The 27,904-nt window shown below is 51.8% G+C and overlaps 2 protein-coding genes and 1 long non-coding RNA gene across 5 annotated transcripts in view; 2 read left to right on the top strand and 1 right to left on the bottom strand.

Moving 5' to 3' along the window:
- Zfyve28 (zinc finger FYVE-type containing 28) overlaps positions 1-8,054 on the top strand; it is a 91,849-nt gene extending 83,795 nt beyond the window's left edge. For both annotated transcript variants that reach the window (XM_031341042.1, XM_031341041.1), the window contains 5 exons: positions 3,238-3,389; positions 4,088-4,204; positions 5,328-5,432; positions 6,287-6,390; positions 6,864-8,054. In XM_031341042.1, the coding sequence (XP_031196902.1) occupies positions 3,238-3,389; positions 4,088-4,204; positions 5,328-5,432; positions 6,287-6,390; positions 6,864-6,995 (610 nt within the window). In that variant the 3' untranslated portion in view covers positions 6,996-8,054. The remainder of the gene's footprint in view (positions 1-3,237; positions 3,390-4,087; positions 4,205-5,327; positions 5,433-6,286; positions 6,391-6,863) is intronic.
- A 3,788-nt stretch (positions 8,055-11,842) lies between these two features.
- On the bottom strand, positions 11,843-15,276 carry LOC116069210. Its single transcript, XR_004109909.1, has 2 exons — positions 15,030-15,276; positions 11,843-13,315 (listed from the first exon to the last, which is right to left on the bottom strand). It is a non-coding gene; the product is annotated as an uncharacterized LOC116069210 (long non-coding RNA).
- A 289-nt stretch (positions 15,277-15,565) lies between these two features.
- Positions 15,566-26,860, top strand: Mxd4 (MAX dimerization protein 4). 2 transcript variants are annotated; one of them, XM_031341039.1, is made up of 6 exons: positions 15,567-15,786; positions 15,868-15,967; positions 19,041-19,070; positions 24,517-24,631; positions 25,753-25,915; positions 26,374-26,860. In XM_031341039.1, exons 1-6 carry the CDS (start codon positions 15,570-15,572, stop codon positions 26,529-26,531), a joined length of 783 nt encoding a protein of 260 aa, XP_031196899.1. In that variant the 5' UTR covers positions 15,567-15,569; the 3' UTR covers positions 26,532-26,860. The 2 variants fall into 2 exon arrangements, with proteins under 2 accessions (XP_031196900.1, XP_031196899.1); XM_031341040.1 differs by lacking the exon at positions 19,041-19,070 and having other exon boundaries at positions 15,566-15,786.
- The last annotated feature ends 1,044 nt before the right edge of the window (positions 26,861-27,904 follow it).

The raw sequence follows: 27,904 nt of genomic DNA, 5'->3' as shown, positions 1-27,904 counted from the left end.
AAAAAAAAAAAAAAAAAAAAGAAGAAGAAGAAAAAAAGAAAAAAGAAAAAAAAAGAACATTTGAGCCAGGTGTGGTTCTGCCTTTAAACTCAGCATTTGAAAAGCAGAGGCAGGTGTATCTTTATGGGTTCAAGTCCAGCTTGGTCTCAGCTGGTGAGGCTATCAACTGCAGCTAGGGAATTCTGAAAAGAAGTCTCTTCCTCTTCCTGAATAATCAGCCCAGAGTCAGAAAGGTCCACGTGCTCAGACTGAAGTCAGGGGTTTGCTGGCAGAGTGAAGGGCTCTGCGTTCATTAGAGCAAAGGAACCCATTGGGTTCTATGAAATGGAGCCATCCAGATGTGGGAGCCTGGAGCTCATCCTGAGGATCCCAGCAGGATCCCAGCTTCTGTGCTTCAGCATCCCTCGCCCTGACTCCAGCTTTCCAGGCTTTCTCTGGGTACCAGTAAACATTTGCTGCATTAGAGCATGCTAATGAAGACACCTCTGGAGCGTCCCATCCAGGAACAAAGGAACCCACTGGGCTCAAGGACTTCTTCCAGAATCAGCCCCTCCTTCCTGCATAGTTCTCTATTGTTGAGTGTTGCTACTGTCTCACCTTTCCCAAATGCTTCTGGACCCAGGGTTGTATCCATGAGCACAGCCCTGTGTTTTCCCACTGCTCATACAATACGTAGGTTAACATGCCTATAGTGGGCTGTGTTGGGCCAATTCACCCCTGCCTTGGTAGCCATGGCAATGGGTGGTCAGTTTGCAGAGGACTCTGCATCCCATCATGGAGGTTTGAACTCCTTGCCAGTTTTCTTCTGGAACATGAAGTGCTATCACAAAGATCAGTTGTGTCAGCAGGCATACAGAGGGTACAGGGCTATGTCAAAAAAATGGTTCATTGAACTATAGAATTGGGAGTATATACAGTTTTATTTTAATGGCACCAAAATACTTTTCCAGGGGGTTTTCAGTAGTTTACACTCCAACAAGAAGTCTAAATACTATTTTCCACTCCTGTTGGGCAGGCTTTCCTTTAAAGCACACCAAATAGTCAAGTATCCACAAGCATTTGGCATAGAAGACAGACCAACAAATAAATGAGTTTTCACCAAAAGGAAAAGAGAGACAGTAGAGGTCACAAGTTGCTTTTGATCACTGAGTGGGGGTTCTTTTACTCTGCCTGGGGAGAATCTGTGCTAGACAGAAAAAGCTCTCCCAGTGCCGACAGTCCTGAGCCCTTGAGTGCCAGGGACGTGAGGACTAGAGTGGCAGGCCCAGAGGCTAATAGCTTATAAGCAGGGCTTATTATTCGGGGGTATAGATGCTGCAGGCTTGTGGCCCTAAATACTCTGATTGGAGGCTTACTGAAGTGGGCTTAAACCATCAGAAGCCCTGATCCTTGGCAGCAGTGTGAAGGGGTTGCCAGCCGGTGGTAGAACTACTGAATGCTTGGGTGCTGGTGTGCTCAGTGCCACAGTGAGGAACATTATAGCCTCGGGTGACAGACTCTTGGCACTTAGGTTTGGCAGCGCTCTGAAACTTCCAGCAACCAAGGCCTGTAAATTCTCTTTTCTAGTTCTTACCAACCTTCTGCTTTTCATGTGTTTATTTAATTGCATATAAATGTTTTGCCTACATGTCTATTTGCACACTATATGCATACCTGGTGCCTGAGGAAGCCACAAGAAGGGGAGTCATATCTCTTGGAACTGGAGTTACAGACAATTGTGAGGTACCATGTAGGTTCTGGGAAGGGAATTCCAGTCCTCTAGAAGAGCAGCCATTGCTCCTAACTGCTAAGCTGTCTTCTAACCTCTTCTATCTCTTTCTGTTCTCAGCCTTCCGTCTCTTGCCTCCTCTCTACTTTTCCTGTTGCTCGTTATCTCAGCTGCCTCAGCTCTGTGGCCAATCTGCTGGAAGTTTAGCAGCATTTGCTCCACTTAGTGTTTAGCGCCCTGACTTTTCAGAGATTTGGCTATGAATCCCCTGTGCACTGTCAGAATGAATTCCTAAAGAACAAATCTAAAAAAACCAGCCACCAGGGGGTGGGTTGGGGAGGGACAGGTATTAGGAGGTGGAGAGTATTTGCAAATCCTGTTGCTGCTATAACAAAGTACCACGATGAGTGGCCTCAGTTGTCAAAATTTTATCCTCTTAGAGTCTCCAGGCCAGAAATCTAAAATCTGGCCACTAGGGACCTGCCCCCTTCCTGCCTCTTCCAGCTGCAGGGAGCTCCAGGTAACCCTTGTCTTTTGGCTGCATCACTACAATTCCAGACTCTAGATGCGTGGTCTCCTCTCCATCTTGAGTTCCTGTGCCTCTACTTTTGTGTCTTACAAGGACACTTGGATTTGGATTTAGGACCTTCTGAATAATCCAGGATAATCTCAATACCAGACTCTTCACTTGATTACAGCTGAAAAGATCTTCTTTTCAATTACATTCCCCTCACAGACTCAGGGGGTCAGGTGTGCACACATTTCAGGGTCTGTGTTCTGTTCCCACAGACTGCATGAGAGGTGAAAGGTCTCCATAGCAGTTGGGGGATTATGATAAATGAGGATGCAAGGCAGAGAAGTTCAAGCTGTCGTAAATGCCACATCAGCCCCACTGAAAGGGCAAGTGCATCAAAGTAGCAATCAAAGGCTAGAGCAAGGCAGGACCGCTGGATCGGGGGTTTGTCAAGTCCCTTAGCTTTTAAAATGGACACACCGACGCATTTACATGATGGGAAACAGCACATCCAGGCAACTCAACTCCGTGGAGGGGAACTGGCAGACAGATTTGCCCTGACCGCTGCCCTCAGGCCTCAGAGGCCCTCTATTTGGTTTTTGTCAACTTGACCCAAACCTAGATGTTTGGGAAGAGGAAATCTTACTTGAGAAAACACATCTGTAAACTTGGCCTGTAGGCAAGTATGTGGGGCATTTTATTAATTAGTAATTGATGTGAAAGGGCCAAGAACACTGTGCGTGTTGCCAGCTCTGGATAGGTAGGCCTGGGTTGTCTAAGAAAGGAGGCTGAGCAGGCAATGATTCAGTTTTTGGCTCTAGGTTCGTGCCTTGAGTTCCTGTCCTGACTTCCCTCTGTGATTGAGAGACTTGAGAGTCGTAATCTGAAATAAACCCTTTCTGCCCCTGAGTTGCTTTTAGCCATGATTTTTATCACAGCAGTGGAAAATCCTAAGTGAGACAAGTCCCTAGTGGTGACCCCTACTCACCTGCCCTGCCTCTCCTCTCTGCATCAGCTCCACGTCTGGTTCCTGCTCTTTAGACAACACCAGATTGGAGGTGGCCACTGCAGCCATGCCTGCTACCCCCATGGCCACCAGAGAGAAGATCCGGTCCAGGTTCCATGGCAGCCATGACCTGATCCACCGTCTGTTTGTCTGCATTTCAGGTGCGTGATCTAGACGTAGGACACGGACAACAAGCAGTGTGTGCCTCAGGAGAGAAAGAACAGTGGGGCTGTCCCAGCTTTCTCTGGCTAAAGTGGAGCGCAGTGTGGTCTGAAGAGCAAGTCTAGGGTGGGGCTAGATCTGTCCTACAGGGAGGGAGGGGTTTCATCTAGGATTGGCTGAGCAGGGTGGGCTGGAGTGATGGGCAGGTGAGCAAAACAGCCAGGCCCTGGGCACCACCTTGGAGTGGGGTTTACACTGGGATCCATGGCTATGCAGAGTCTGCTGTGTGAGCCTGCAGTCAAAAGTTACTCAGGCCAGTGTAGTATGGGGCACTGGGAGAATGTGGACATATCTGGATTTCCTCGTTTCTATGATGTCAGCCAGCACTGTCATAGGCATGGTGTTATGGGGGCCTTTATGAGTATCTCTTGGCAACCAGCACAGTTTAGTAGTGGCTGTGAGCCCTGGATACGTTACATATCGGGGAGCAACAAGGGAGAGGTTAGATAGGAGGCTTTCATTCTCTCCTATCTCTTGATTCCCAAGTTTATACTTATGTCCAGGGAATCCTCTCTCCAGGGGTTGGCACTTGCTGATCCATGAACACAGGCTGGTCCTGCACAGCACATTGACAGTGTGGTCTCTCAGTATATTTGGCTCACCCCAGTCTCCTGTCTTCCTGCCGCTTCTCTGTCAGGTGTAGCTGACCAGCTGCAGACGAACTATGCTAGCGACCTGAGAAGTATTCTCAAAACACTGTTTGAGGTCATGGCCACCAAGCCAGAAACAGATGACAGAGAGAAGCTAAAGAAGGGTAAGTAGACTTGCAGGACCATGCTCCAGGGCTCATGCCAGCCACCATGTGCAGAAAAACACACCAAGGCAACCACACACATCCCAGGATCTGCTGAACCAAATGTGAGGGGTTGTTGACTTGAGGAGACAAGGATAGCCTGGGAAGATGGCTCTCCGTGCCACTTTGCAGGTGGGTCCCTGGCTCTGGTTCTTGCATAGGCCATCCAACATTTTACTTCAGACAGAGGTTGAGAACTTGCCTTCCATCTTCGACTAGACCAGATGACTAGATGAGTTAGTTAGTTATACTTACCTGTCAAAGTATTCAGAGCCCAGCCCAGCACAAGTGAAAAAGAGAGGAATGGCCCCCACCTCTCTAGGAGAGGGTGGCCACATCCACTCTCAGCTGCCTCATATTTATATACATTCAGTTCATTGAAGGCACACATTTGCTCCCATAGGCACACACATGTACACGCTTTCATGTACATGCATACCTTATACACAAACAGGTAAACAGATATTTGGCAAGGAAGGGAGTTTGCCTTCTGTCCCTATAGGGTCCCTGGTAGGGAGTGGCCCCTAGACACCATCTCTGACCCCTGCTGCTAGCCTGAGGTACTTGTCTGGGGACAGCTATATCTTCACACAAGTGCTTCTGCCTATGAGGTACCTGGGTATACAGAATAGCCCAGCTGGTCCACCTGGCCAGATTCTGACTGGCAATCCAGGCAGGGCTGCCTCTGGAAATCATGAGTCAAGTTGGAGATTAGGACAGGCACCTTGGCCATACTCTGGTCAGGGCTCTCAGATGCTAGGGCCTTAAATCCCTGCTTTGGGAACCACAGGCTAGGAAATCTTACCAGTCAGTGCAGGGAACTCAGGCCTAGATGCTCATGCAGAGGGACTACCAAGTGCCCCCAGGGTCCACCACACTATACAAAGAATGAAGTCTTTGCTAGGGAGAACTCTGCCAGCAGTGCCATCCTACCTACAGAGGTGACTTGCTCTGCTTGCTGAGAGATGGTTGGGAGGCTTGTAGGGAGCTGGAAAATCAGGGGAACCCAAGTGCTCACTAAGGACAATCCGTTGCATCTACTGTATTGCCTACCAAACCCCAGCAGTTCCCTTCTCTTGTTCAGTAACTCAGACCCTGCGGAGCGTGGCCCTGGAGGACTGTGCATTATGCCAGGAGACTGTGTCATCCTCAGAACTGGCAGCCAAGACCCGAGATGGAGACTTTGAAGGTATGTGTGAAGCTCTGGTGTGAAGCTGGCATGCTGTCTGCTGAGCCTGAGGTGCTACTCTGTACGTATTCATCTGCACATCCAGGCTATCTGGAGGCACAGCTTCCAATGGTGTTGGCTACCCACTCTGCCTCCTCCTTAGTACTAGGTATATACAGCCCCTTTACTGCTGTAAAACCTTGGGCCTTATGATTAGCAGCTCAGCCTAGTAGGTATAAGCTCTAGGAAGGGGAGCAAGGACTGACTGTGGTCACAAGTCTCTGATCTGGCCAATATCCAGTACCCTAGCATGTCACCTGTACTGAAAGAGTCTCACATAGCAGCCCCAGGACACTCTGGGACATTAATGGGGGTTTTGAGGGATGCAGAAGCCTTTCTTGTGAGGAGGGAGCTTCAGAGAGATCACATGGAGACTACCCAGAGTGGGCTGGAAGCTAGGCCCCTTGGATATCAAAGGAAAGGAATCCTAGCCTGTTTGGAAATACTGCAGTGCCTCTATGGGAACGGGCCTAAAGATGGCACCAAAATGTGCTAGTGAAGTATTGAATGGGTGCTTGGATCATGGAGTCTGGATTAGTGTCTCACCAGATGGTTAGACAGGGTGACCAGAGATGGCAAGTTCTTAGGGCATGATGATTGATAACTGCTGTACATCGTGATCTCGGCCCTGCAACTGGGGTATGACTCTGTCCACCGACATTGTCACTAGTCACTGGCCGTGACTGACAAGCCTAGAGCGAGACCAGAGGAGTAGAATGAGAGGTGTCTATCCACTGGCTAGGCCTCAAACCCTTCCCTACCCCCAGCTCAGACTGTTCTCCATGTTTGCCATTCTGCTGCTCTTGTTGTGACAGACCCTCCTGAGTGGGTGCCAGATGAGGCCTGTGGCTTCTGCACCTCCTGTAAAGCTCCCTTCACCGTCATCCGCAGGAAGCACCACTGTCGCAGCTGTGGTAAGGTAGGTGGGGCCCTGCCAGCCCTCTGCATCTTCAGAGTTGTGTGGGGACTGTCCCCAGGTACGGCAACAGGGTTTAGAAGTTAGAGCTGATGTCCTGGGAACTCAGTCCTGTTTTTGTGGTCCTGTGTTAAGAGTCTGGGTCTAGGTTCTGAGCTCTACTCTGACTCCATGTCTTAGGCTATTCCTAGGTAGTACCAGGTACAAACCTGGTCTCTCCAAGGTGGAAGAGGCAGGGGTTTGAGAAGGAGCCTGCAGTAGCTATGGTGAAGGGCATACTTACTTTCAAGAAGCCTGACTTACTGGGCAAGCCCTACCCAGAGTTTCCTGAAAATTCCAGTTCCATAGACTGCAATGTCTGGGCCAGACAGACTCCTGCCCATGATTTTCCTGTCTGTTTTGGGTGGGAGAGCTGTGTGAAGGATATGACAAACGCCCTGTCTGCTCACTGCCCTCTATCCCTCCTTGGCTTCCAGATCTTCTGTTCCCGCTGCTCATCACATTCAGCACCACTTCCGCGCTACGGACAGGTGAAGCCTGTCCGTGTGTGCACACACTGCTATATGTTCCACGTTACACCCTTCTACAGTGACAAGACGGGCATGTGATGCTGTGCCTGGCATGTCCCAGCTGAGCAGGCTGCCTAGAGTCTTATCCAAGATCTCCAGGAAGGAGGTGCTGTGCCTGCTGTGTGCCCCTGTCCAGGCTGTGCTGCAGGAGGGCCTCATCGCATCTCATCATGCCACAGCTGCTGCAGGCCTGCCCAGGTTCCAGAAGGTCCAGAGTCTCTGTCTACTCTCCCTGGCCTCTCCACTGTGGAGACACCAGTCTTGGCATGGGCCAATGAGAGGTCAGCTTTATTCAGAGGAGGGACCCAGGGATGCCCCATTGCTGCTTCCAGGTCAGGTTACCTGATTAGGCAGGGTTGATCTCTTCTCTTGCCCATCTATGACACTTTGCTCCAGTTGTGCATAGCAAGGCAGGAGAGGGCCAATTCTGTGTTCTCTTCAGTAGCCAAGAATCTGGAAGCAGAAGCCAGGAGGCTCTAGGCCTCAACATCATAGCAGGACTCCCTGCTGTTCACCACACACCTCATTCCCTAGGGCTTACACCTGCCTCACACCCTCCTCAACAACACACATCTCATTTCTTTTTGAAGGGGGAATGTAGGAAGCAGACACAGTGGACTCTAGGGGAAGTAGGCATGCTTTTGGCATCTACACCATTGCCACTTGCCGGTGGAGCAGGGGCTGACTACCCACTGATACCATAGGCTGAGCTCTCAGGTGTTTGGGACTGGACCCATCAGGCAGCTTGGCTAACATTCCCTTCTTCCTCTGCACCTGCTGGGACTCTAACCCACTTCCTCAGACCTCAGTGCGGCCTGGACAGGCTGAGATGCACAGACACCTCCTCAGGCTTCAATCTCAGGCTTCACGTTGCAATGATGATTACAGTTTTATTTTTAGAGAGATGACACACCTACTGCTTCTTTTATAGGATGAAATCCAATCGCTGCTCAGCAGTGGAATACACATGCACAAAAATGGCTTCTGTGCGGGGGTGGGGGGAGAGTATATAACAGAGGGAATATTATGTATTGAGATTATTTTTATTTTCTAAATGCTGTAATTCGAAACCATTTCCATAAATCTATTTACGGATTGCACACGCTCTGGCGTCTTCTATGAACACTGAGTCCTTGACTTTGTTGTGTAGGTGATGATGTGGCTTTTCTTCTGGAAGATTTGGGCATCTGTGCCTTAGGGACAGTCGAACAGCAGAATTTGTCCTCCTGTCAACACTCAGGAGGAGCTGGCTGTTCTCTGCCCCTGTAAACCTGTCCTCCATCTTGGAATGATGTCTGGCTCTCTAGCTGCTGTTAGGTGCCTGACTCCCAGCTGTTGCCCATCCTATAACTAAGACCTCTAGCCTGTGCTAGGGAAAGGGGCACAGCAGGTGCCTCTGGCCACTCCACACTGGTGACAATGGAGAGGGAAGAGAGATTGTGAGAGAGAGCAATGGTTATCATATCCCCCCTTTTTTTTTGGTTGATGTTTTAAAGTGAGGTTCCCTCTGAGTGGAAGTGTTAGAAAGGGGAGTCCAGCTAGGTTGGCGACTCTTACTTCCCAAAGTTGGACCCCATCATTATGCTAACCTGGGCAGAATGCAGAAAAATTACCTTTCCCTAGCTCATCTCCAACCCGTGTCTGTGTCACTGGCTAGCCAGCTGTACCACGGTGGCCTTGTGAGCCTTTGAAGAAGGCAGCTACTGACCAAGAAGCTGGGTCCTGCAGGAGCCCACATGGAATATACTGTGGTATCTACCTCTGTCTTCACAGGCATTTATTTTCCAGACCTGAAATATGGTGTCCTTCTCTTCTACCATGTCAGAGGGAGGAAGGAGTGAAAGTCAGAATAGTATGTGTGTGTGTGTGCGTGCGTGCATGTGTGTGCGTGTGTGTGTGTGCGTGTGTGCGTGTGTTGTGTGCGTGCGTGCGTGCATGTGTGTGTGTGTATGTGTGCTTTTCCCATGTGATCTGCTCATGAGTAGCCTTCTGAGGCAGCATTGGACTACCTTTGTGAGTTGGGTAAGGGGCTCTACCCCATGAACTGCTCTGTTGTAAGGCCTGGGGCCATAGGTGCCTTTCAATGAAGATGACCAACTGTCCCATACATCCATGATGAAGAAATTTTGGACCTTCCATTATAAACTTAGGCTATCTGGTCACTCTACTCTTCTGCAGAGCTATCCCAACACCAAGAGCAGAGCCAGGATTAAGACACTTCAAGAAGGCTCTAGAAGCCAGGCAGTGGTGGTAGTGTGTGCTTTTAATCCAGAGGTAGGAGGATCACTATAAATTTGAGGCCAACCTTGTCTACAAGAGCAAGTGCCTGCATAGTCAGGGCTACACATTGAAACTCTGTCTTGAAACAACAAACAAACAAACAAACAAGAAGGCTCTGAAAGCCTCATCTATGGTTGGGGTTTGTATCTAGGAAGTTTTGGGAATGCCGGGCAGTGGTGGCACACGCCTTTGACCCCAGCACTTGGGAGCCGGAGGCAGGCAGATTTCTGAGTTTGAGGCCAACCTGGTCTACAGAGTGAGTTCCAGGACAGCCAGGGACTACACAGAAAAACCCTGTCTTGAAACAAAACAAAACAAAACAAAACAAAAAACAAAAATAAAAAAAGAAGGAAGTCTTGGGGAGCAGAGACATGGAGCATGCTCAGAGATCAAGGTATGACATCAGCTCTTTTGAGTTAGCCTAAGGACCTCCTTCAGACTATCCTTCCCGAGCCTTAGTTTCCCTGCTGTCACCATCATTGTTGTTCCAGGTTTCTATGTACCCTTCATAAACCCCCATGGCAGTCCTTCAAGAGAGCAGGATCCCCTGCCATGGATAGGGAAACTGAAGCTCATGAAGGTCAGACAGCAGCTGAGCTTGAGATGCATGCTTCAAGGAGAATCCATCAAGAAGTAGATGCAGAAGTAGATGCAGAAGTAGATGCAGAAGTAGATGCAGAAGTAGATGCAGAAGCGGCCAGGGAAGTGAAAAGCTCGAGAACTGGTCCAAGCTAGTTGCCCTGGTATGCATCCTTGGGATTTATGGGTTGTGCCAGCTTATGACAACCTTACCACACTTGGCAGCTGGCAGCAGGGTTCTCACTGGTCTCCGGCTACTCTCCTAGCCTGGGAAGGGACCCTCAGCAACCTCCAAAGCCTCCTCCTCAGATTGCAGGGGCATGCAGGAGAGCCTGGCAAGCTGAGGGTGGGTCTAGAGCAGAGGTGGGAAGAGGAAGCCACCTCTAGGATCATGTCTGGTGTATTAGCTACTTTTCGGTTGCTGTGATAAAATACCATGACTGAGTCAGTTTACAGAGGACAGTTGATTTGGGCTTTAAGGTTCCAGAGGATTGAGTCCATCGTGGCGTGGAAGCATGGTGGAAATAGCAGGCATGGTGTCAGAACAGAACTCCAAGAGCGTACATCCTTTATCACAGTATGAAGTAGAGAGAATTGGACGTCAATCAAGACTATTAACTTCCAAAGCCCACCTCAGTAACATACAAGGCCACACCTCCTAGACCTTCCCACACAACATCACCATCTAGGGACCAAGTGTTCACACATCTGAGACCATAGGGGACAGTCTCATTTAAATCACTGTGGAGTCCCGTTTTGTTACCTCCATAGGGGTCGACTCAGTGCCCACAGAAATGCCTCTAGGGGTTCCATCTGTGCACGTGAGATTTTAGAGGTTGCTTTGATGCATATCCCCCTTGTTTGTGGCTCATTTGAATAGCTAACTTGTCTTCCATCCCTATTGGCCTACCCCAAGGAGCCCAGAGTAGCCCTGGCTGGAAGGCAGCATGGTATCTCCACTGCATTCTCAGCTGAGTTCTAGGCTAAGTGAAGAAAAAGTAGCTGTAAGCCAGACATATAGTGACCCTGGGGCATATGGCAGGACATGGGACTCTGAAGGACTTTTCGTGTCCTGTGGTAAGGTAGGCATGGATGGATTTCAAGCCTGATTCTCCTCTCCCTTTTCTGTCCTTGACCCAGCCAGAATTCTAGCTGCAGCCCCTACTTGCCACCAGGGGGCACTCTGTGCCTCTTCAGGAAAGCATGTGTGTGTGCGTGTGCGTGTGCATGTGTGTTTGATGGAGTGTTTGGTGGGGTGTGTGGTGGGGTACTCCCATGCAGAAGTCATCCCATTGTAACTAGCACCTTAATTCCAGACAGAATCCCAGCACAGATAGACTAGTAGCCGTGCCATAGTTTTCAAGATCCTGCAGATGTGTGCAGGGCCCAGAGGGGTCTATAGCTGGCACGGTAATGGCAGACAGCAAGAAAGACCTGTCCTGGAAGCCCTGGGAGGCCAGGAGGAAGAGCTCAGGCTAGGACTGGGTACTTTTCACAGGCAGGGTTTGGGCGGAGCTAACAGCATCCTTGATTAAGAGGGTCTATGGCCCCTGTGGGCCAGGTGCTGTTAGGATGTGCAGAGAAAGCTGGAGGAGGAAATAAGGACCCCAAGTCCCTACTCCTGCCATCTCTAGCTCCAAAGCCCGTGCTTCCACCCAGGCCCACAGGAAGCCTTGTTTGATAGCAGTGCTGACTCCCATCCGCAGCACACACAGAGCAGAACACAGCCCCTCTGGTTCATGTCTGACCTCCAGGAAGGAGGACCCCACAGTCGTATGTGTCCAGGAACAGAGGCAGCCAGGCTGAGCCCTCCCTATCATGAAGACCCCAAGGCAGCAAGTGAATCCACTCACATTCTTCATTTGTGGACTTTAAAAATGTTTTCTTCTGTGAAAGCATTGGAAAGATTGGACCTTGGGGGGCTACAAAATTCATTTAAATAGATACACTGTTAATTTATGCATGGCCTATTAGTATAGTGGTGGGGGGGCAAACTTGCAATTAAAAAAAAACTACTACACAAATCATTCACAGATACAACAAAATGTTTTATTTTAAATTTAAAAATAATATTGGCACTATATTAGTTTCTATAGACAGTTAATTACATCTTGATGCATTTTGACTTTCCTGTCTTCCTTTTGTATTCTGAACACAGTGTTTTCTTGCATGTCAAACTTTCTGGAAGGCCTCCAAGTGCTTGGAGACCAGGCCTGGCGCTTGGGACTGGCCAGCCTGGCAGCCTCAGCTCCACCCCAGATTCTGACCGGTTGTGGCTGGGTAAGCCTGCCCCTATCGGCTCCATTTCCCCATAGGCGTGGCCAGGGCTTTGCAGTGCTTCATAGGAGTGCTGTACACACATCTCCTGCTATCCAGGCACTGCCTTGTGTGGGAGCCTGCCACTGCCTAGAGCTTTTCATACATCCTTCAATGTGTCACTGAGCCCCTCCAAAAGCTAGAGGTTGCCATTCTTGTTCTATAGTTAGGGGAACTGAGGCTTAGAGAGCCAAATGGTCATAGCTGTAGTAGACTCCAGAATGGCTCTCAGGAAGGGACTCAAATGGAACCTCCATGTAGTCTTCCCTGTTGTAGGCACACAGCTGGCCTGTGTGTGCAGGCTGCAGAGGCTTCTGGAGGTCTGAGCTCATCTTGGCTTTCCATGCTGGGCCTGTCATCCTATAGACCCAGACCTCTCCTGTGGGCGCCACCTACTGAGGGTCTGAGGAGAGGCAGGTGCTGGCTGCAGGATTCTGACAAGCGGGCCAGGACTTAAGCAAAAAAGGATGCTAGGGCCTCGGCCTGATGGCCGTGGGTGTCTACTACAATGACTGAAGTGGCCGAAGGTGAGGGGTCGGAGCAGGGTCAGGGTCAGGGTCAGGTAATCAGAGGGGGAGGGGGAGTAGGCCTCACCAACATTTCTACTCTGGCTGTGTGGAACACTCCCTGGTTCTAAGAAGCCTGGGGAGTGTTGCCATACCTGGACAGGAAAGTATAGGGGTGCTGTCTACTGTAAAACTGGTGATCCTGGTCCTGGAGAAAGGAAGCCAGGGCTGGGTAAGTGGGGAAATACCTAAGAGCAGCCTTCTAGCTGCTTCTCAGAACTGTGTTTGTGTGTGGGGTGGGTGGGGTGGGGGGTGAAGCAGCCCTTTCTCACACCGGACCAAAGCTCTTTGGTCAATCTTCCAAATGTCCCAGAAATGGCTGCTAGCCTCATTCCTAGTCAGAGAAATGGACGTAGGGAAGCCAGCTAGGGAAAGGCCAGGCAGACTTATTTTCCCTGGTCACCTACCCAAACCAGGGGAAGCCCTAGGTCTTGTCTCCTGGGTCATGCTGAGTTTACCATTTGTGAGGGAAGCCAGCACTGAGGACTTGGGGCAATGCAGTGCCAAGAGTGGAGGTATCTTCCTTCTTACTCACCACCTTGGACTCTGCAGTTTCCAACTGGGAAAGTCTGGGCTCTGTCTGGCTTTCTCTGGATGGGCCTGGCATGTCACCGCGACCTGTGATGAGGAAGGTGGTCTTAGTTGGCCAGCCTGATGCCTCCTTTCCCCAGATCCTAGGAACTTTGGAACACAGATGCATACAGGTACTGCTGATGTCCCTGCCCCATCTGAAGGCCATGGGTGGAGAGACCCTTCTGTTCTACAGGGGACAAACTTGCCCTTGTACTTGCAAGCCACTTCCTGTTCTGAGCTGTGGTTTCCAGATCTCCCCCGGGAAGCCAGCTCATTCTGCAGCCTCCTTGAGCAGCAGGCTTGCTGTCTTCTCCTGGGACGCCTCATGAGCCGACCTTCACTTATCAGGTCACCACTGCCCACTGCCCCCAGCTTTCACATGTTCTTGGAGAGGGAGAGCACTTCTGGCACTGGAAAGTGCTTTGTCTTTGGATGCAGCTGGTGGGAGCTAGTGTCCTCAGTTGAGATTAAAAATTTCCCAGGCTAGGAGGCTATGGTCACCCTTGTGCTCCACTTCAGCACACTGGAACATCCCGTCCCAATAGCAGGAGGCAGCAGGCTGGGGAGGTCAGGCTTGCTTTAGCGCTTGGAAGCAATTCACCAGCTTGCCAAAGCAAGGGTGCATCCTTCAAGCTGCTGGGTCCCCATGCTAAGTTCAGGGGCCCAGAGCTCAGCATTGAGCATGGGCCTCAATGCTCCAGAAAGATGGATACCCATTTCCCTTACAACTCTGGGCAGCCCTACAGACTAGTTGGTTCAATCTGCCCTGGCCCTGGAGTGATTGTGGGGTTGGTCAGAGAGTCGCTTCTACCAACACCAAGGAGTTCTTCCAGTGTCTGGACAGGACTGTTTATGGCAGCATGAGGTTCCTCTTTTGTTTTTTTTTTTCCGGGCTCCATCAGAGCACCTGTTATTCTTAGTCTTGCCCCACAGGTCAGACATCTGTGGCTCACACCCAGGCTGGGAGGAAGGTGGCTCTGGTTTCCACATTCCCAGCTTGTTAACAGCCGTGAGTGTGGGAGCACTAATCTCCATTTTTCTATTTCAAGGGGACACTGCAAGTTCCCTTATCTGCATATTGGGCATATGGAGAGCCACAAGGAAGTGTGTATAATGCATCCACCTTGGTCCTAAAGTAAAGTTCAATATCAATTTTTTTTTCTACAATAGCCTCCTTCCATTTTAAGGGCTGCTACCTAGCCACCTTATTTCCCACAGAACTCTCCAGCCTGCTGTTTTGCCTCAGCCTAATAGAGAGAGGATCAAGGGGTGGGGGTGGGGGAGTTGGATACAGAGGATGGTGTTAGGGCATCTTGAGCTGTCTGTCCCCTGTGCATCTATAGGCCAGCATGAGGGGCTCGGATCATTAGGGTTTAGGGCGGCTAAGACAGCCAGGAGCTTGCTGGAGAGCTTACTTACTCTCTTGTCACCATAGCCTGGCTGTTGGAATGGCCCTACCCTCAGACCAAGCACCGCAAACAGACTACACTTCCGGATCCCTCTCGCTCAGTAGTGTCAGTAGATCTTGGTGCCTCTTCCTTAAGCCTGGTGACCTTCCTTTTCAGCCATCCTTGATGGCTGATCCTGCCTACCTTGGGTCTGACATCTAAGAAGCTTTTAGATTCCAATGGTCTGCGTCCCTGTCCCCAAGTTTTAGCCTTCCCTGAAGCCACTATTCATACAGAGACAGGTGTCGTTTGCAGTTCTTTAGCGAGATCCCAGCTCCCGCCCCAATCAGGCCCCAAGCCTGGTCCTTCACCTAGACTTTGGTACAGCTGACTGCAGGCAACAGGTCGTTGCTCACGACATGTATGGGCACGACAAAAGCGCCGGGGCGCGTGTCCGCAGTGCATCCTGCCTGGTGTCTCCCGAGACACGGTCCACGTCCTCCTGGCCCCCGGGTAGGCCGGGCAGCAGTCCCACCTCGCAGCGCTTCCTCACGGCAACCCGTCCTGCCCGGGCGTCCTCATTGGCCCCACGCCCCGTCGCCGGCCATTGGTCCGCGGACTCAATTTACATAGACCGATCTGGCCCAATCGGCGTGGAATGCCTACTTAACATGCACGATGGCCGCCAGTCAGCGAGCACTGGGGCTGGGCCACCACGTGCTGTTGCTAAGCTTGGGCTTCTAAATTGTTACTACTGAAGCCAGCCTATCCCAGCCAAGCTTCGCATCTGTCAACATTCTCAGCCCTGCCCGAGGCGTTCGGCCAGTCCCCATTGGTCAGATCTAGCCAGGAACCCGCCCCCGAGGCCGGAGCGCCCACACCTATTGGCTGCGTCGACTGCTGCTCGACTTATGTGTCAATTTGAGGGCCTGAGGCGGAGGGTGGCGGCCCAGCGCTGGAGTCCGCGAGTCGGGCTGGTGTGCCGCCAGGCGCGGGGCGTGCGGCGAGCAGAGCCGGCAGGAGCGCGCCGGGCAGCCGCCGCCGCCGCCGTCCGGGGCGGCAGGATGGAGCTGAACTCTCTGCTGCTGCTGTTGGAGGCGGCCGAGTACCTGGAGCGTAGGGACCGAGGTAGCCCGCGCCCCTTTGTGCCAGGGTGGGCGGGCGGCGGGCGGGCGCAGGGGGCCGCTGACCGCACCGTCTGTCCCGCAGAGGCCGAGCACGGCTACGCCTCCGTGCTGCCCTTCGACGGCGACTTCGCCAGGAAGAAAACAAAGACGGCCGGCCTGGTGCGCAAGGCCCCGAACAACAGGTACCGCCCCCAACCCCCACCTCCCACTCCCGCGCGCTGTGCCAAGCCAGCTCGGGCCGGCCCCGCCCGAGTGTCCCCGTCCTCTCTGCGTCCCCGGTGCAGTCCTGCGCGCACCCGGGCGGCCGGCCTGGAGGAGGTGCCGGCCCCGCCCGCGCGTCGCCATCTTCCCGCGGCCGCGCCTCCCCGCCGCGGTAAACAGTGCCACGCGTACAGCGGCCGCGCTCGCCTAGAGTCGTTCTGGACTTTTCCAGACCGGAGAGGAGTTGTCAGTTGGTGCCGACCGCTACTCCCTCGTTTCGGCCGAATTGGGGACTCCTCCCTCCCTTGCACTTCTCGGAGCTGGCTTTGCTCCTAGGCCTAGCACCTTATCTCCAGGAGCCTGGACAGAGACATCCCTCCCTGGGTACCCTACAGGTCCTGCGCAGCCTATGACAAGAAAACTCCAACTACAAGCCTAGGGCTGGCTTTGTCGGGAAGAGCTGCAGGGAGCTATTTCTCCCAAAAGTCTCAAGGCCCAACTGCACTCTCTTTGCCTTGGCCTTGTGTTTGGAGGAAGCTTGAAGCTGAGGTTTAGGTATGATTAGGACTCCTAAAGGTTCCACCTTCCTGGCTGCAGTGGGGACCATGGCACACCTGACACTGTCTAGGGGCCAACCTTGGCCCAGCTACTCTGGTGTGGTCAGTCTGAGAGCTTCCCTGGCAGGCTGGGGGCTTCAGGGCCCCTTGGCACAGGGTGCGGCTCATTCCTGTGGCCTGTCTGTTCTTGGGAAACAGAGAGGCTGGCACAAGGACCCATTTCTGTGGTGTCCTAGGCCTGGCAAAGAACTGGTTGAATTACCAACTGCCTGAGTCCCAGCCCCTGGTCTCTGGCTTTGGGCAGTTTGCAGAAGGACATAAGTGTGTTGAGACAGAGGCCTCACTGCCCCAAGCTTCCACAGTGAGATGGGCTGGCCCCAGCTTCTGTCTGCCCTAAACCCCAGGTTGGGAGCTCAGGTTCCTGGGGCATGGAGTACCCACAGCTGATAGGAATGGTAGCATTCCTAAGCTGAGGCCTTTGAATGCTTCTGCCATATATACAAGTAAGCAATCGGGCCCAGCCTTGTAAATGAAGCCTTATTTTGATCTCCATTTTACAACCGAGGAAGCCAAGGCATAGACAGATTCAGTTACTCGTGCAGAGCCACTTAATTACCTCTGCCTCCTGTTCCTGGATGAAGTCCTAGCTTTCTACCTTCTGCTGGGATGGAGAACTGGGTGCAAGGGGCAGGGGGTGCATAGAGCCTCTCTGATTTGACCTGGGTGCATCTTCCCTAAAGCTTCCCTGAAAGCCTAGGGGTGGCAGACACAGCCCTTCCCTGCCTGGTCAGGGCTCAGAGGCTCTTCTCAGCCAGCTCAGTTGAGCAGCTGGGATTCCAGATGTGGAAGGGCAGTTCTGAACCTATAGGGCTTCCGTGCCCTGGCAAAATGAAGGACAGGCTCTGATGTAGCAGGCTAGGGTGAGAGGTGGATAGGTCTCTAATGGCAGTGACTCCATGGGAGGGAGCCTGAGCCAACCTGTAGGGTCAAGTTCTTTGAGACTGTGAGCAGGAGGGTCAGATCAAGTTGGTGCCCAGACAGCATCTGACATAACCATGGCCTCTCCTCAGGCACAGGTGCTTTTTAGAACTTGTGTGACAAGCCCCCCCCCCCCCGCATCCCCCTACAGGATCTCTGGACTCAAGAAGAGTTCCAAGAAAGGCCAACCTACATGCTGCTAAAGAGTGGCCTTCTAGTCCAGGGGTTGGGAGCTGGCAAGACAAGTATTAATTACCCTCTGGTTGTGGAGGTGAGGGGGCTCCTCAATACTGAAGGCTCCTGCTGACCCTAGACTGCTACACAAACTAGCAGACCTACAGACCCAGTCAGGCTGCCATTTGGGGAATTGGAAGACAGGTTCTCCAGAAGCCATCAAGGAGTTTCTGCACTGCCTTCTTGGCTCTGGTTGGTCCGTGGAGGGACTCTGAGGCTCTGGCCCAGCCCAAGTGACTAGCAGGTTTTGGAAGAGCCTGGAGACTACACAGGAGAGCCCAGAAATCCAGGGCCTGAGGAGAGATAGGTGAGCTAGTACCCTGATGGCTTCAGTAGATGATGGGGCAGGCAGAATGTGCACACTTTTTGGTAAAAGACCCCAGATCCAAGCTCTAGAGCAGCAGAGGAAGGGACAGGTGGGCAGCGGCAGAGCACAGGGAGGGCCTTGGTCTGGGTGTGTCTTGAGCTTTCTGCAGCAGCCTGGGGATGTAGAAGCCCTTGTTGGTCTGTGGCATTCCCTTAGATTGAGGGAGTCACTTGGAAACCTGAGTGACACCTGTGGTATTCAGAAGTCTGGTCTGGGTGAGTGGGCTTGGCCAGTGGGGTTCAAGCAACCCACGGGGTCACTGTTCCCAGGGAAGGTAAAGTTGGTCTCAGGGTTACATATTCTACATAATGCAGCTCTGGAGAGAAGGGGGATTGGCCATCTTCTATATCCTGCTGTGTCCCTGCAGGCCCAGGAAGCATGTGTTTCTCACAAATGCCCCTGTGAGCTGACTCGGCTTTAAAAGCTTTGTCCTGGGTATTCCTATCTGTATGGCAGAGGTGGCCATGGGAGGACAGGATCATCCTGTCTTCTGAGGGCCTGGCCTCTGTTTTGCATGCTCTGACCTGCCATTGGTTCTCTGTGTGTGGCTTGTATTACTTATAAGGACACAGCTGGCCTCAGAGAAGGGGGAGCAGAGGAAGGTGGCTGGGCACCTGGGCATCCCTGCCAACTAGAGCCACCATAGGCCTGTGTGGCCATGGGACCCTTAGATCTACTTGCATCTCTGTACCCTGCCCCCCCCCCAACCCCCAATCCTCACAATTCAGTGTGAGGTTACCCTAGTCTTTGATAGGCAGCTGTATACCTGCCCTAGCTCTCAGCATCAAGAAATATCGTGGACCTAGGTCCTCCTAGCCACTGTGTGAGGGCTCCTAGCTCTCTACAAAGAGCCGCTGTTGTTTGTGCTCCTGTTGTTGGGCCTCGGAGTGAGCCCTGTCTTTCTATCTCTCTAAACAGGTCTTCACACAACGAACTAGAAAAGCACAGGTAAGTGGTGCCCCCATTCCCATGAGCTATTGGATGTGACTGCCTCCCCAACCCCCCACACTGAAGGGGTACTTTACTGGCCTGATATGTCTGAGTTACCAGGCTATGCTCTAGGCTCTAGAAAGGCCAATTCTAGAGGGGACTAGGGTCTGTTCTCAGGCAGTTTTGGATTGGCAGGCAAGGGCTAGGCTCAGACCATATTCTTTGGTGTTTAGCTTAGGGTCAGAACTGGACAGGTACCAAGGAGTTGGAGCTCCTTGTGCTGTCTGAGTTGGCTCTCTGGAAGAGGACATGGGTGTGATTGGGTATGCCTAAGCCCCTTTGGGGACTGTGCTTCAGTTCTCAGTACCATGGCCTTGGTAGGCACTCATCCCTTTCTCTCCCTTCTCTGTGCCTTTTGAGGTCTGTTTTCTAAGGAGCTGTGATGCTCTGCATGACTGGAGCATCACAGGAGGACAGCAGGCCCAGGTTTTATCCCTGTACCCTGGCTCTGGTCAGCTCCTGGTATGGCTGGTGGCCCATGAGGCTACTTCACTTTGTCATTTGCGTCTTCCCTCTGCCAGTGGTGACAAGGTGTGGCTAAAACCCTGGGAGTTGGGAGGTGAATGAGATACTTGTGTCTGCCAGCAGCATCGTAAGTGGACGCAGAGGTATTTTAGGCCAGGCAGCCTCATAAGCAGTAGACCCCATGCCAGGACCAGGGAAAGCCCCTGAGAGATAATAGGCAATAGTTCTGTCCTGACCTCTGCTTTTATCAATAAAATGGACGAGTTCTGTCTTGCCTTCTTGGTGTTTGGGGTGGGGGGTGGGGTACCTAGCTCTGCATCCTAGATGATCCCTCCTGGGTACACTGGAAAGGTCTGGAGCCCAGCCAGTTCTTTCCTTTCCCCCACCTCCCCCATGCCTGCGCCCAGTGCAGCGCCAACTTCCGCTCTCCCGGGATTCAGGACTCTAGTTGGGGCGGGTGGCTGGGCAGGGACAGAACACCATGTTCCCTGAGGAGATGCATTTCCTGCAGTTGCTTGTGTGTTTGGGGGGTTCCCAAGGGGCCAGACCACAGGGATGGAAGCCAGAGTGAGGCAGGCTCAGGGTTGCTCCTAGGTCAGAAGAGATCAACCCACCTTGTTCAGACTCAGGCACAATGGCCTGGCCTATGTGAGGACTTCCGAGGAGCAGTGTTTGGGAGGATACCTGATAGTGAAGACAGATGAGGAATGCCATTGAGGCAAGAGTGGGTAGTGAGGGTAGTAAAGCAACCTCTAGGGAGGATAAGTGTTGACCTCTGCCCCCTGCAGACATCTGTTGACCTTAGTCTTGGTCTTTGCCATCCTCCACAAGCCTATAGTTAGACTGGGTCTCATGGAGGCTCATAATTTAAGACAGGGTAAGATTTGTTGGGAATCCTGGGGGCTCTCTAACACCCAGTTCACGGCAAGGTCTTTCTACCTAGCTGATCGGGCCATAGATGTAGACAGCTCTGAGAAAGGTCCACAAGCCTGGGGCTTGGACCCTGATAAGGCCATCAGTCACAGCTGGCTACAGATCGATGCCAGGTGTTCCTGGATGCTGGCCGAAGGAAGGGCTGTGTGTTGTCCTGAGGAAGGAAGGAAACACCTGGCCAGCTGCCCAGAAGGCTGTCAGAGGCAGACCCTAGACGCTGCCTTCACTGGAAGTGTCTGTCAGCGAGTCTCAGGTGGGCCTGTGGGACTTCCCCTTTTGGAGCTTTGAACAGTACCCACCCACCCTACCCACTACCCACTACCCACTACCCACTACCCACTACTGTAGGTCAGTATTTCTGGTACATCTGCCAAGTTGGCACTTGCTGCTGACCTCAGGGCCTGGAAACCCTCCTAGCTCAGCTCTAATTTTTGGTCTTTAGTATTGATGAGAGCTGTAAGTGTTCTTCCTGGCCCTTAGCACTCCTGGAATGTCTTGGTACATGAAATGTCAGAGGTCAGATCTAAACCCTCAGCTTGGCCCCTAACCCTAACCCAGGCACAGAGATGGTTTTTCAGGCCTGCCATAGTACTCCTGGCATGCTCGTGCATGGCTGGCCACAAGTGCCTGATGCAGCCATGTGGAACCACACAAAAGACATGTTTGTTAGCAACAGCTAAAAGATGCTAATAAATAGAAAAGAATGGGGATTCCCTTTTGCCATCCCACTGACTGGTAGGATTTGCCACTGCTTTTCCTCCAATAACCTGGCCTGGAACCTACCTCTGCCATCCAGCCAGGACTGGGGGCCACATGTGCTAGGGGACCCTGGCATGGAGCCAAGTTCCCACCTCCAGCTCTTGGGCCTTTCTTTGAGGAGTAGGGGTTTTTGGTGAAACAGTAGGTGTTGTGATGTCAAATGGCTGAGCTGTGAGGAGAAATGGGGCTGTTGCTGATAGAAATGCAGGAATTCCAGGGGAAGTTCTGCCTCCTTTAGAAGCACAGGGGTTTGACAAGTTTGAGATGCATAGGGTCAGTCATGAGTGTTTTAAGTCTGGTGTGCTATAGTGATTTTAGGGAGGATACAGTGAGATCCCAGAGCATCTTAGACTCTAGGACTGTGATGCTCATAATCGGGGAGGACCTTCCCCACATCCCCTCACTAACCACAGGCTCAGCCCAGGGTGTGCACTCTTCCTATGCTTGGGTTGACATATTAGTTTGACATTGCTTGTGTATGGTCAGGTGACTTTTCTTTGTCTCTTGAAGAAAACCTTTTTCTAAGGTATTACTCATGTGCTTCCTGCACCCACCCAGAGACCTTATCCTTGATTACCTGGAGGCCCCTGAGATGATAAGGGGCCTTTGTTACCCACTCTCCCTACCTGGAATCTTCACCCAGTCCCATGTAAGTACTCCAGACCCATGTCTATGTACCAGTAGCCTCCCTGGCCTCAGAGCCTGCAGAGGCCCATAGCCATCGGATCCCCGGTTTCCTCTGGCCTGAGCACTGTTGAGCTGAGTCTTCAGGATGGTTCTGTAGAACCCGGAGTCTAGAAGTAGACTAGAAGTACTGTCCAGTGGTCTGAACCAGAGAGGCAGTGCTGTGATAGGTCCCCATGTGCCACTAAGTGACTTCCAGCCACCTCTGTACATTCCGTTTGGTACAGAGGAGGAAGTGAGCTTCTGCTCATTTGTCTGCCTTCCACTGCCTGATCTCCTGTGGGATGGAGTCCGTTTTCATGTCAGATTTGCCCCTTGTCTTCTGCACCTCTGCTCATTGTTACACGGAGGCAGCGTTCTTTATTTTTAATGTGTATGAGCTCAAAATATCACTAATACTAATCGTTTTGTCTTTTATATGTATTGCAAGTGCGTTCCTACTGTTATTTGTCTTTCAGCTGTGTTTCTTTCTTGTACAAATGTGTCTTTCTCTGATTGTAAAAGTAAATGTGGGGTTTTTAAAAGCATAGAAAACCTGGAAAATACAGATGAGCACAAAGCTAAAGAAATAAACGTTGCCAGCCGCATCCCTGGAGATGCACGCTTCCTGTGCTTCATTGTGTTCTGTTGAGTCTCTTGTGTGCGTCTGCTCTTTTTATTTTTTAAACAAAAGTGGGTCACTTGTCACATATGTGGTTCTGTATCCTAATGTTTCCACTTAACACTCATGAACTGGAAAGGCAGATACACTGAAACAACAGTGTGGTCATCTCTAAAACAGGGAGCTTGGGAATACTGTTTCTTATCAGTTTGCACTTTCTGTCAGTTTCCAAAAAGCCATTGCTGCTGACATGGTTATGTGGTTATAGGAATTGCTGTGTTACAAGTATACCTGCTGAGAAGGGTTCATGGGGGTTGGGGGGAACCCTACACCTGCCATATCCTAGTGCTGGCCTCAGATAATGGAATCTATCTCCAGGAGGCTCCACTTCTGCTCCCTAGCCCAGCTCTATTCTCTAGTCCCTTCAGTTCCTAGGGTTGGATGCTCACTGTGCTGGAAGCAATGAAGCAGAGATCTGGACTCTGGGAGGGGAACCATGCAGACAGTAGCATGGAGCCAGGAGCCTGTCTATGTATGGTGAGATTGAAGATCCTCTAGCTTTGCCACAGAGTCTAGGGCTTACACAACTCTCACTTACACCCTGCCTCCTGGCTAAGTCCAGCCCCAGTCCTGTGCTTAAGTTCTTCCAAAGGTCTAACTCCAGTTCACCAAAAGGACCTCTAGGCCTCAGAGTGCTGGGCCAGGATGCTAGGTGAGAAAGTGCTTTGTCAGCAGTGGGTGCAGATTGAAAAGCATAATGGCCAGGGGTGGCACCCCTACCCTCTGTGTGTGTGTGTGTGTGTGTGTGTGTGTGTGTGTGTGAGACTGTTAACATCTCTCTACAGTCTCTTCCTGTTCCCAAGGATCCCCTTCTCTGTCCAAGAAATGGCTGTTCCTGCCTGCTGTCTTTCCAAAGTCACTTTAGGACTGATGGAATCTGTGGGTGTGCTTGGGCTCTGTGACTAGGGAACAGATAGAAACTTCCAGCATGATGCCACTCTTAGTTTTTAATTGAAAATTGACTTTTTTATATATAATATATTCTAGTCTTGGTTTCCCCTCCCAGATCTTCACCACCTCCCCACCCATCCGACTTTACACCTCCTTTTTCTCTTGTCTTTACAGAACAAATAGGCACATTAAAAACAAAACACTGCTAAAGGAGTATGTGTGAGCACTGGCCATGAGAGGCCAGATGGGCGGCAGGCTAAATCCTCAAAAACCAAAACCAAAACCTGTCCCTGACCTGCCAGTTACACTTCTAAGAATCTGTCCACCTTGGCTCTCTATAGGGCCTGGCTAGCTCCATACTCAGGCATTACTTGGGCAGAACACTGGTTTCCTGCAGATCCTGGACAGGTGGAAGGTACAGACATGGCAGCAGTGCCTGTTGTTCATGGATGTCAGAGATAGCCTCTGGAGGTAGGTTACCCCTTAGACCAGGCAGGAAAGCTCTGCAGCGTATGAACAAGTACTAGGAATGTGGTTCCAGTTTTGTGAAAAAATAGATTCACACAAATGGATACAGGAAGAAAAGTCTAAAATAATGCAATTTCCAGTGAGACCACAGACTCAGCAGAGAGAGCTGAGCACCCCTTAACCTTATCAATTCATGTTTTTGTGACGACGAGAGCACACTGTATAGGGCAAAATAGGTGATAGAGTATTTGTTCCCTGGGCTCTTAGGCCCTGTGGGATCATGTGGACACCCATATCTACAAAGGTATCTGTGGCAGGCTGCTCTTGAGGGGAAGTATTATCCAGGCCAGGAGGGAATTCCTAGAGAGGGATCCAGATACTCCAGCCTTGAGACAGAGTCGGGGGCAGTCCAAAGGCAAGCCTACAGCGGCACAGAGGCCTGTGGAGGGCCCAGCAGGCCACGTTCCACCTTGTACCAGACACATGAGCATAGTTTTGTGGGATCTGCTACCTCGCTTGATGGTCTGTCTCTGGCTCTTTCAGACGAGCTAAACTCAGGCTCTACTTGGAGCAGCTCAAGCAGCTGGTACCCTTGGGCCCTGACAGCACACGCCACACTACTCTGAGCCTCCTGAAGCGTGCTAAGATGCACATCAAGGTAAGCATGCTGTATCTCATCAGCCACCCTGATGTCCCCCAGCCATCCCCACCCTTGGGCAGCATTGGTTCAGAGGACCTGGAGGTGGGTGGTGGAGCCACCTCAGCAGGTGCGTGTCAGGAGCCTATGGGAGACCCAGTGGGAGCTGACTGGGGGTGTGGAGGTTATGTGACTTGTGTTGGGTTTTGCTGAGGGGTGATTGGCAGGGAGATGGTGTAGTAGGCTGGACAGGCTAGACTCCAGACTGTTACAGATAGTTCTGTATAACACTGGGCTATGGAAGGCCAGCTGCTGGAAGAAGAGGTAGAGTTGAGGGAGGAAGAGGAGGTCATCATGTCTTCATAGACAGTCTGACTGGGAGCAGGCAACGTTTAAAGAGAATGGGGGATGGTAGAGGCTTTTCTTGTAAGTTGGTTAGGGAGATATTACCTGAGGCAATCCCTCAAGGCCTTCAGACTGAGATCTGCTTATTTAGTGTTCTTGGGACCCTAAATTTGGACATTTGAGTCAACCATGGTAGGTCTCTTTCTCTTAGAGGGCCTCCTCTGCCTCACAGGTGTGGACTTGCAGAGGGTGGTAGTAGCTTTGGAAGAGTTATATGCAAGAACAACAGTGTCTCAGGTGGGCCCCCACATGGGAGGGTTTAGGAAGGTGGGAGGTCTGCCTTAACAGGATACACCAGGCTTCCTGGCAGGTGTTTTGCTTGCAATTTTCCTGCTGCTTTTCCATTCTCAGATGTGGCAGGTAAACTCAGGGAAAGCCCAGCATGAGGGCAGGTGGAGCTCTCACAGTAGGGTTGGAGAGAGGGGCCTGCCAAAGTTTGGATGATAGTGTTTCAGGCCTTGAAAGCCCACGCATTTCCACTTCCTGGGGCTGGCTAGCAGCACTGGACATTCTACAGCAAGTCATCAGGCTGAGCATGAAAGACCAAGCTGTGTAACTGGTCACCTTGCTCGGGTGAGGAAGGGCGTATTAGGCCTTTGGCTGGGCACCCTGTGGCTTTGTCTAGCAGGCCCTGTAAGGTAAGGATCCTGCCTGTGAAGCCTCTGTGCTTATGCCCAAGGGAGCTTACTCCTTCTTGGCTATGGGCTCACAGATCACAGACTTCCCTCTATCCCCAGAAACTGGAGGAGCAGGACCGCAGGGCACTGAGCATCAAGGAGCAGCTTCAGAGGGAGCATCGCTTCCTAAAGAGACGTTTGGAGCAGCTATCGGTGCAGAGTGTAGAGCGTGTGCGCACAGACAGCACTGGTTCTGCTGTGTCCACAGATGACTCAGAGCAAGGTGAGTGCCTAAGCAAGCAAGGTAGGAGCTGGGCAGCCCAGTCCTGGCCTCTGGGTGTAGGTATCTGCAGTGTTCCAGGGGAACAAGGAAGTGCCTAAGGTGGGATGGTGCTAGTGGTGACAAGGTGTCTGTGCTACCTGAGCTAACTGCTGGTGGTACTACAGTAATCCCATGGCCTTGCACAAAGAAGGGATGAAAACAATGAGGCATAGATGCCATGACAGGGCTATGTGAAGGCAGAGAATGACTCACCACTGGGCAGCATGCTGCAGTGTCTGGGTTCATAACCCAAGACTTTGTCTGGAAGCATCCTAGCATTTTCCACCTCAGGGCCTCTCTTATCTCCCCCAACCCAGGCTCAACTTCCATAGAAGGGAACTGTGGGTTCTAACTTGGGAGCCTCAGGCTGGCTTCCTTGGAAGAGGCCTCCCTGACCCGTCCTCTCTCTGTTCTCTCAGAGGTGGATATAGAGGGCATGGAGTTTGGCCCTGGGGAGCTGGACAGTGTTGGCAGCAGCAGTGATGCCGATGACCACTACAGTCTACAGAGCAGTGGCTGCAGCGACAGCAGCTATGGGCACCTTTGCAGGCGGCCTGGCTGCCCTGGCCTTTCGTAGGCTCCATGTCCTTTGCTTCTTGGCCCACCTGCCTGCTCACCTAGCCAAGCGTCTCAGCCTTCCAATTCTCCCTTGACTGAAGCCAGCCTCGTCATGGGCCTACTGCTGTGCCATTCTCGAAGCTACAGCTGCTGCCTGGTCTGCCTGCCTCTGCCTGCCCACCCTTCGGTCAGGACTCAAGTTGCCTGGCCCTTCTCCGCAGGGCAAGACCCCATGCAGGGAAGCAGGGTCAAGCTCTCACATCCTGGAGCCCAGCGTAGCCACCCACAATCTGTTCTCAGATTTCTAATCATTCCAGAAGTATTAAATATCATTTCTACAAATCTCGGCAGGATCCGTGTAGGGGCCTTAATGACCACCATGGGGAGCTTGAACCCCAACATCGGATCACAGGAGAGAGGAGTGGACTGAGGAAGGAAGGAAGGAAGGGAGGAAGGAAGGAAGGAAGGAAGGAAGGAAGGAAGGAAGGAAGAAAAGAAGGCAGGCAGGCAGGCAGGCAGGCAGGAAGGTGCTGCTGTCCGTCTATTCATCTATCCATCTACTTGTTGATCCACATAGTGTGGACAAAGAGATTTTGTGAAGGGCAGGACTTGGATGAGCATCTGGTGGGTGGTCTCCTTTTCCATGGTGTCAGGAGCCATGGAGATGCTCCTGGGGTCTGGCTGGACCACCTCAAACCAAGTTGGGTGGCTTCTGCTCTTTTAGGACCATCAGATATATATACACATACCTAGGTTCACACCCCACAAGCACAAATACACATGGACGTCAGAGAATGTATGTCTTGAGATAGTTGGCCTGAGGTCACTTGGAAATGGTGGCCCGAACCTGTGCCTGACACTTAGGCCCCTGCTCATCTGGGCCAGTCCCGATGGCTCTGCCTGGTCTGCACAGGAAATAGACAGGGCTTTTCTTCCTGGCAGGGGACTGGAATAAGCTGGGTGGCAAGCTGAAACCACTGGGCCCTCCAAGCTTTCTCAATTTCCTTTCTTAAGAAAAGAAAAAAAGAAAAAAAAAAGTGTGACAGGGAGCTCCCAGAAGGGGCCTCACGAGTCCTGCCCAGGGCAGCCTCAGCTGGCAGAGGCTTCACCCAAAACACAAAACAGAAACATTTTTAAAAGAAAAAAAGCTCTGAAGACTCGCCAAGGGACATGAGTGTGTGCTGCCACTATTTCCTGTATGAGATTTTTGTACTCTATTTTCCTAGCCATTGTTGTGTCCTTGTTTGCTGAGGGGTGGGAGCGACCCAGCGTCTCAGGGACCCATCCTCTGTCACATCATCATAGTGTGCCTTGTGTTCCCTGTCTCACCCCACCCACTGCCACCAGCATGTCCCTGTGGCTTATGGGATGCACCAGGCCTCCTGGTAAGTG

This window comes from Mastomys coucha, unplaced genomic scaffold, assembly GCF_008632895.1.
Source record: "Mastomys coucha isolate ucsf_1 unplaced genomic scaffold, UCSF_Mcou_1 pScaffold22, whole genome shotgun sequence".
NCBI classification, from domain to species: Eukaryota; Metazoa; Chordata; class Mammalia; order Rodentia; family Muridae; genus Mastomys; species Mastomys coucha.
This window is presented reverse-complemented; position numbering and strand designations above follow the sequence as displayed.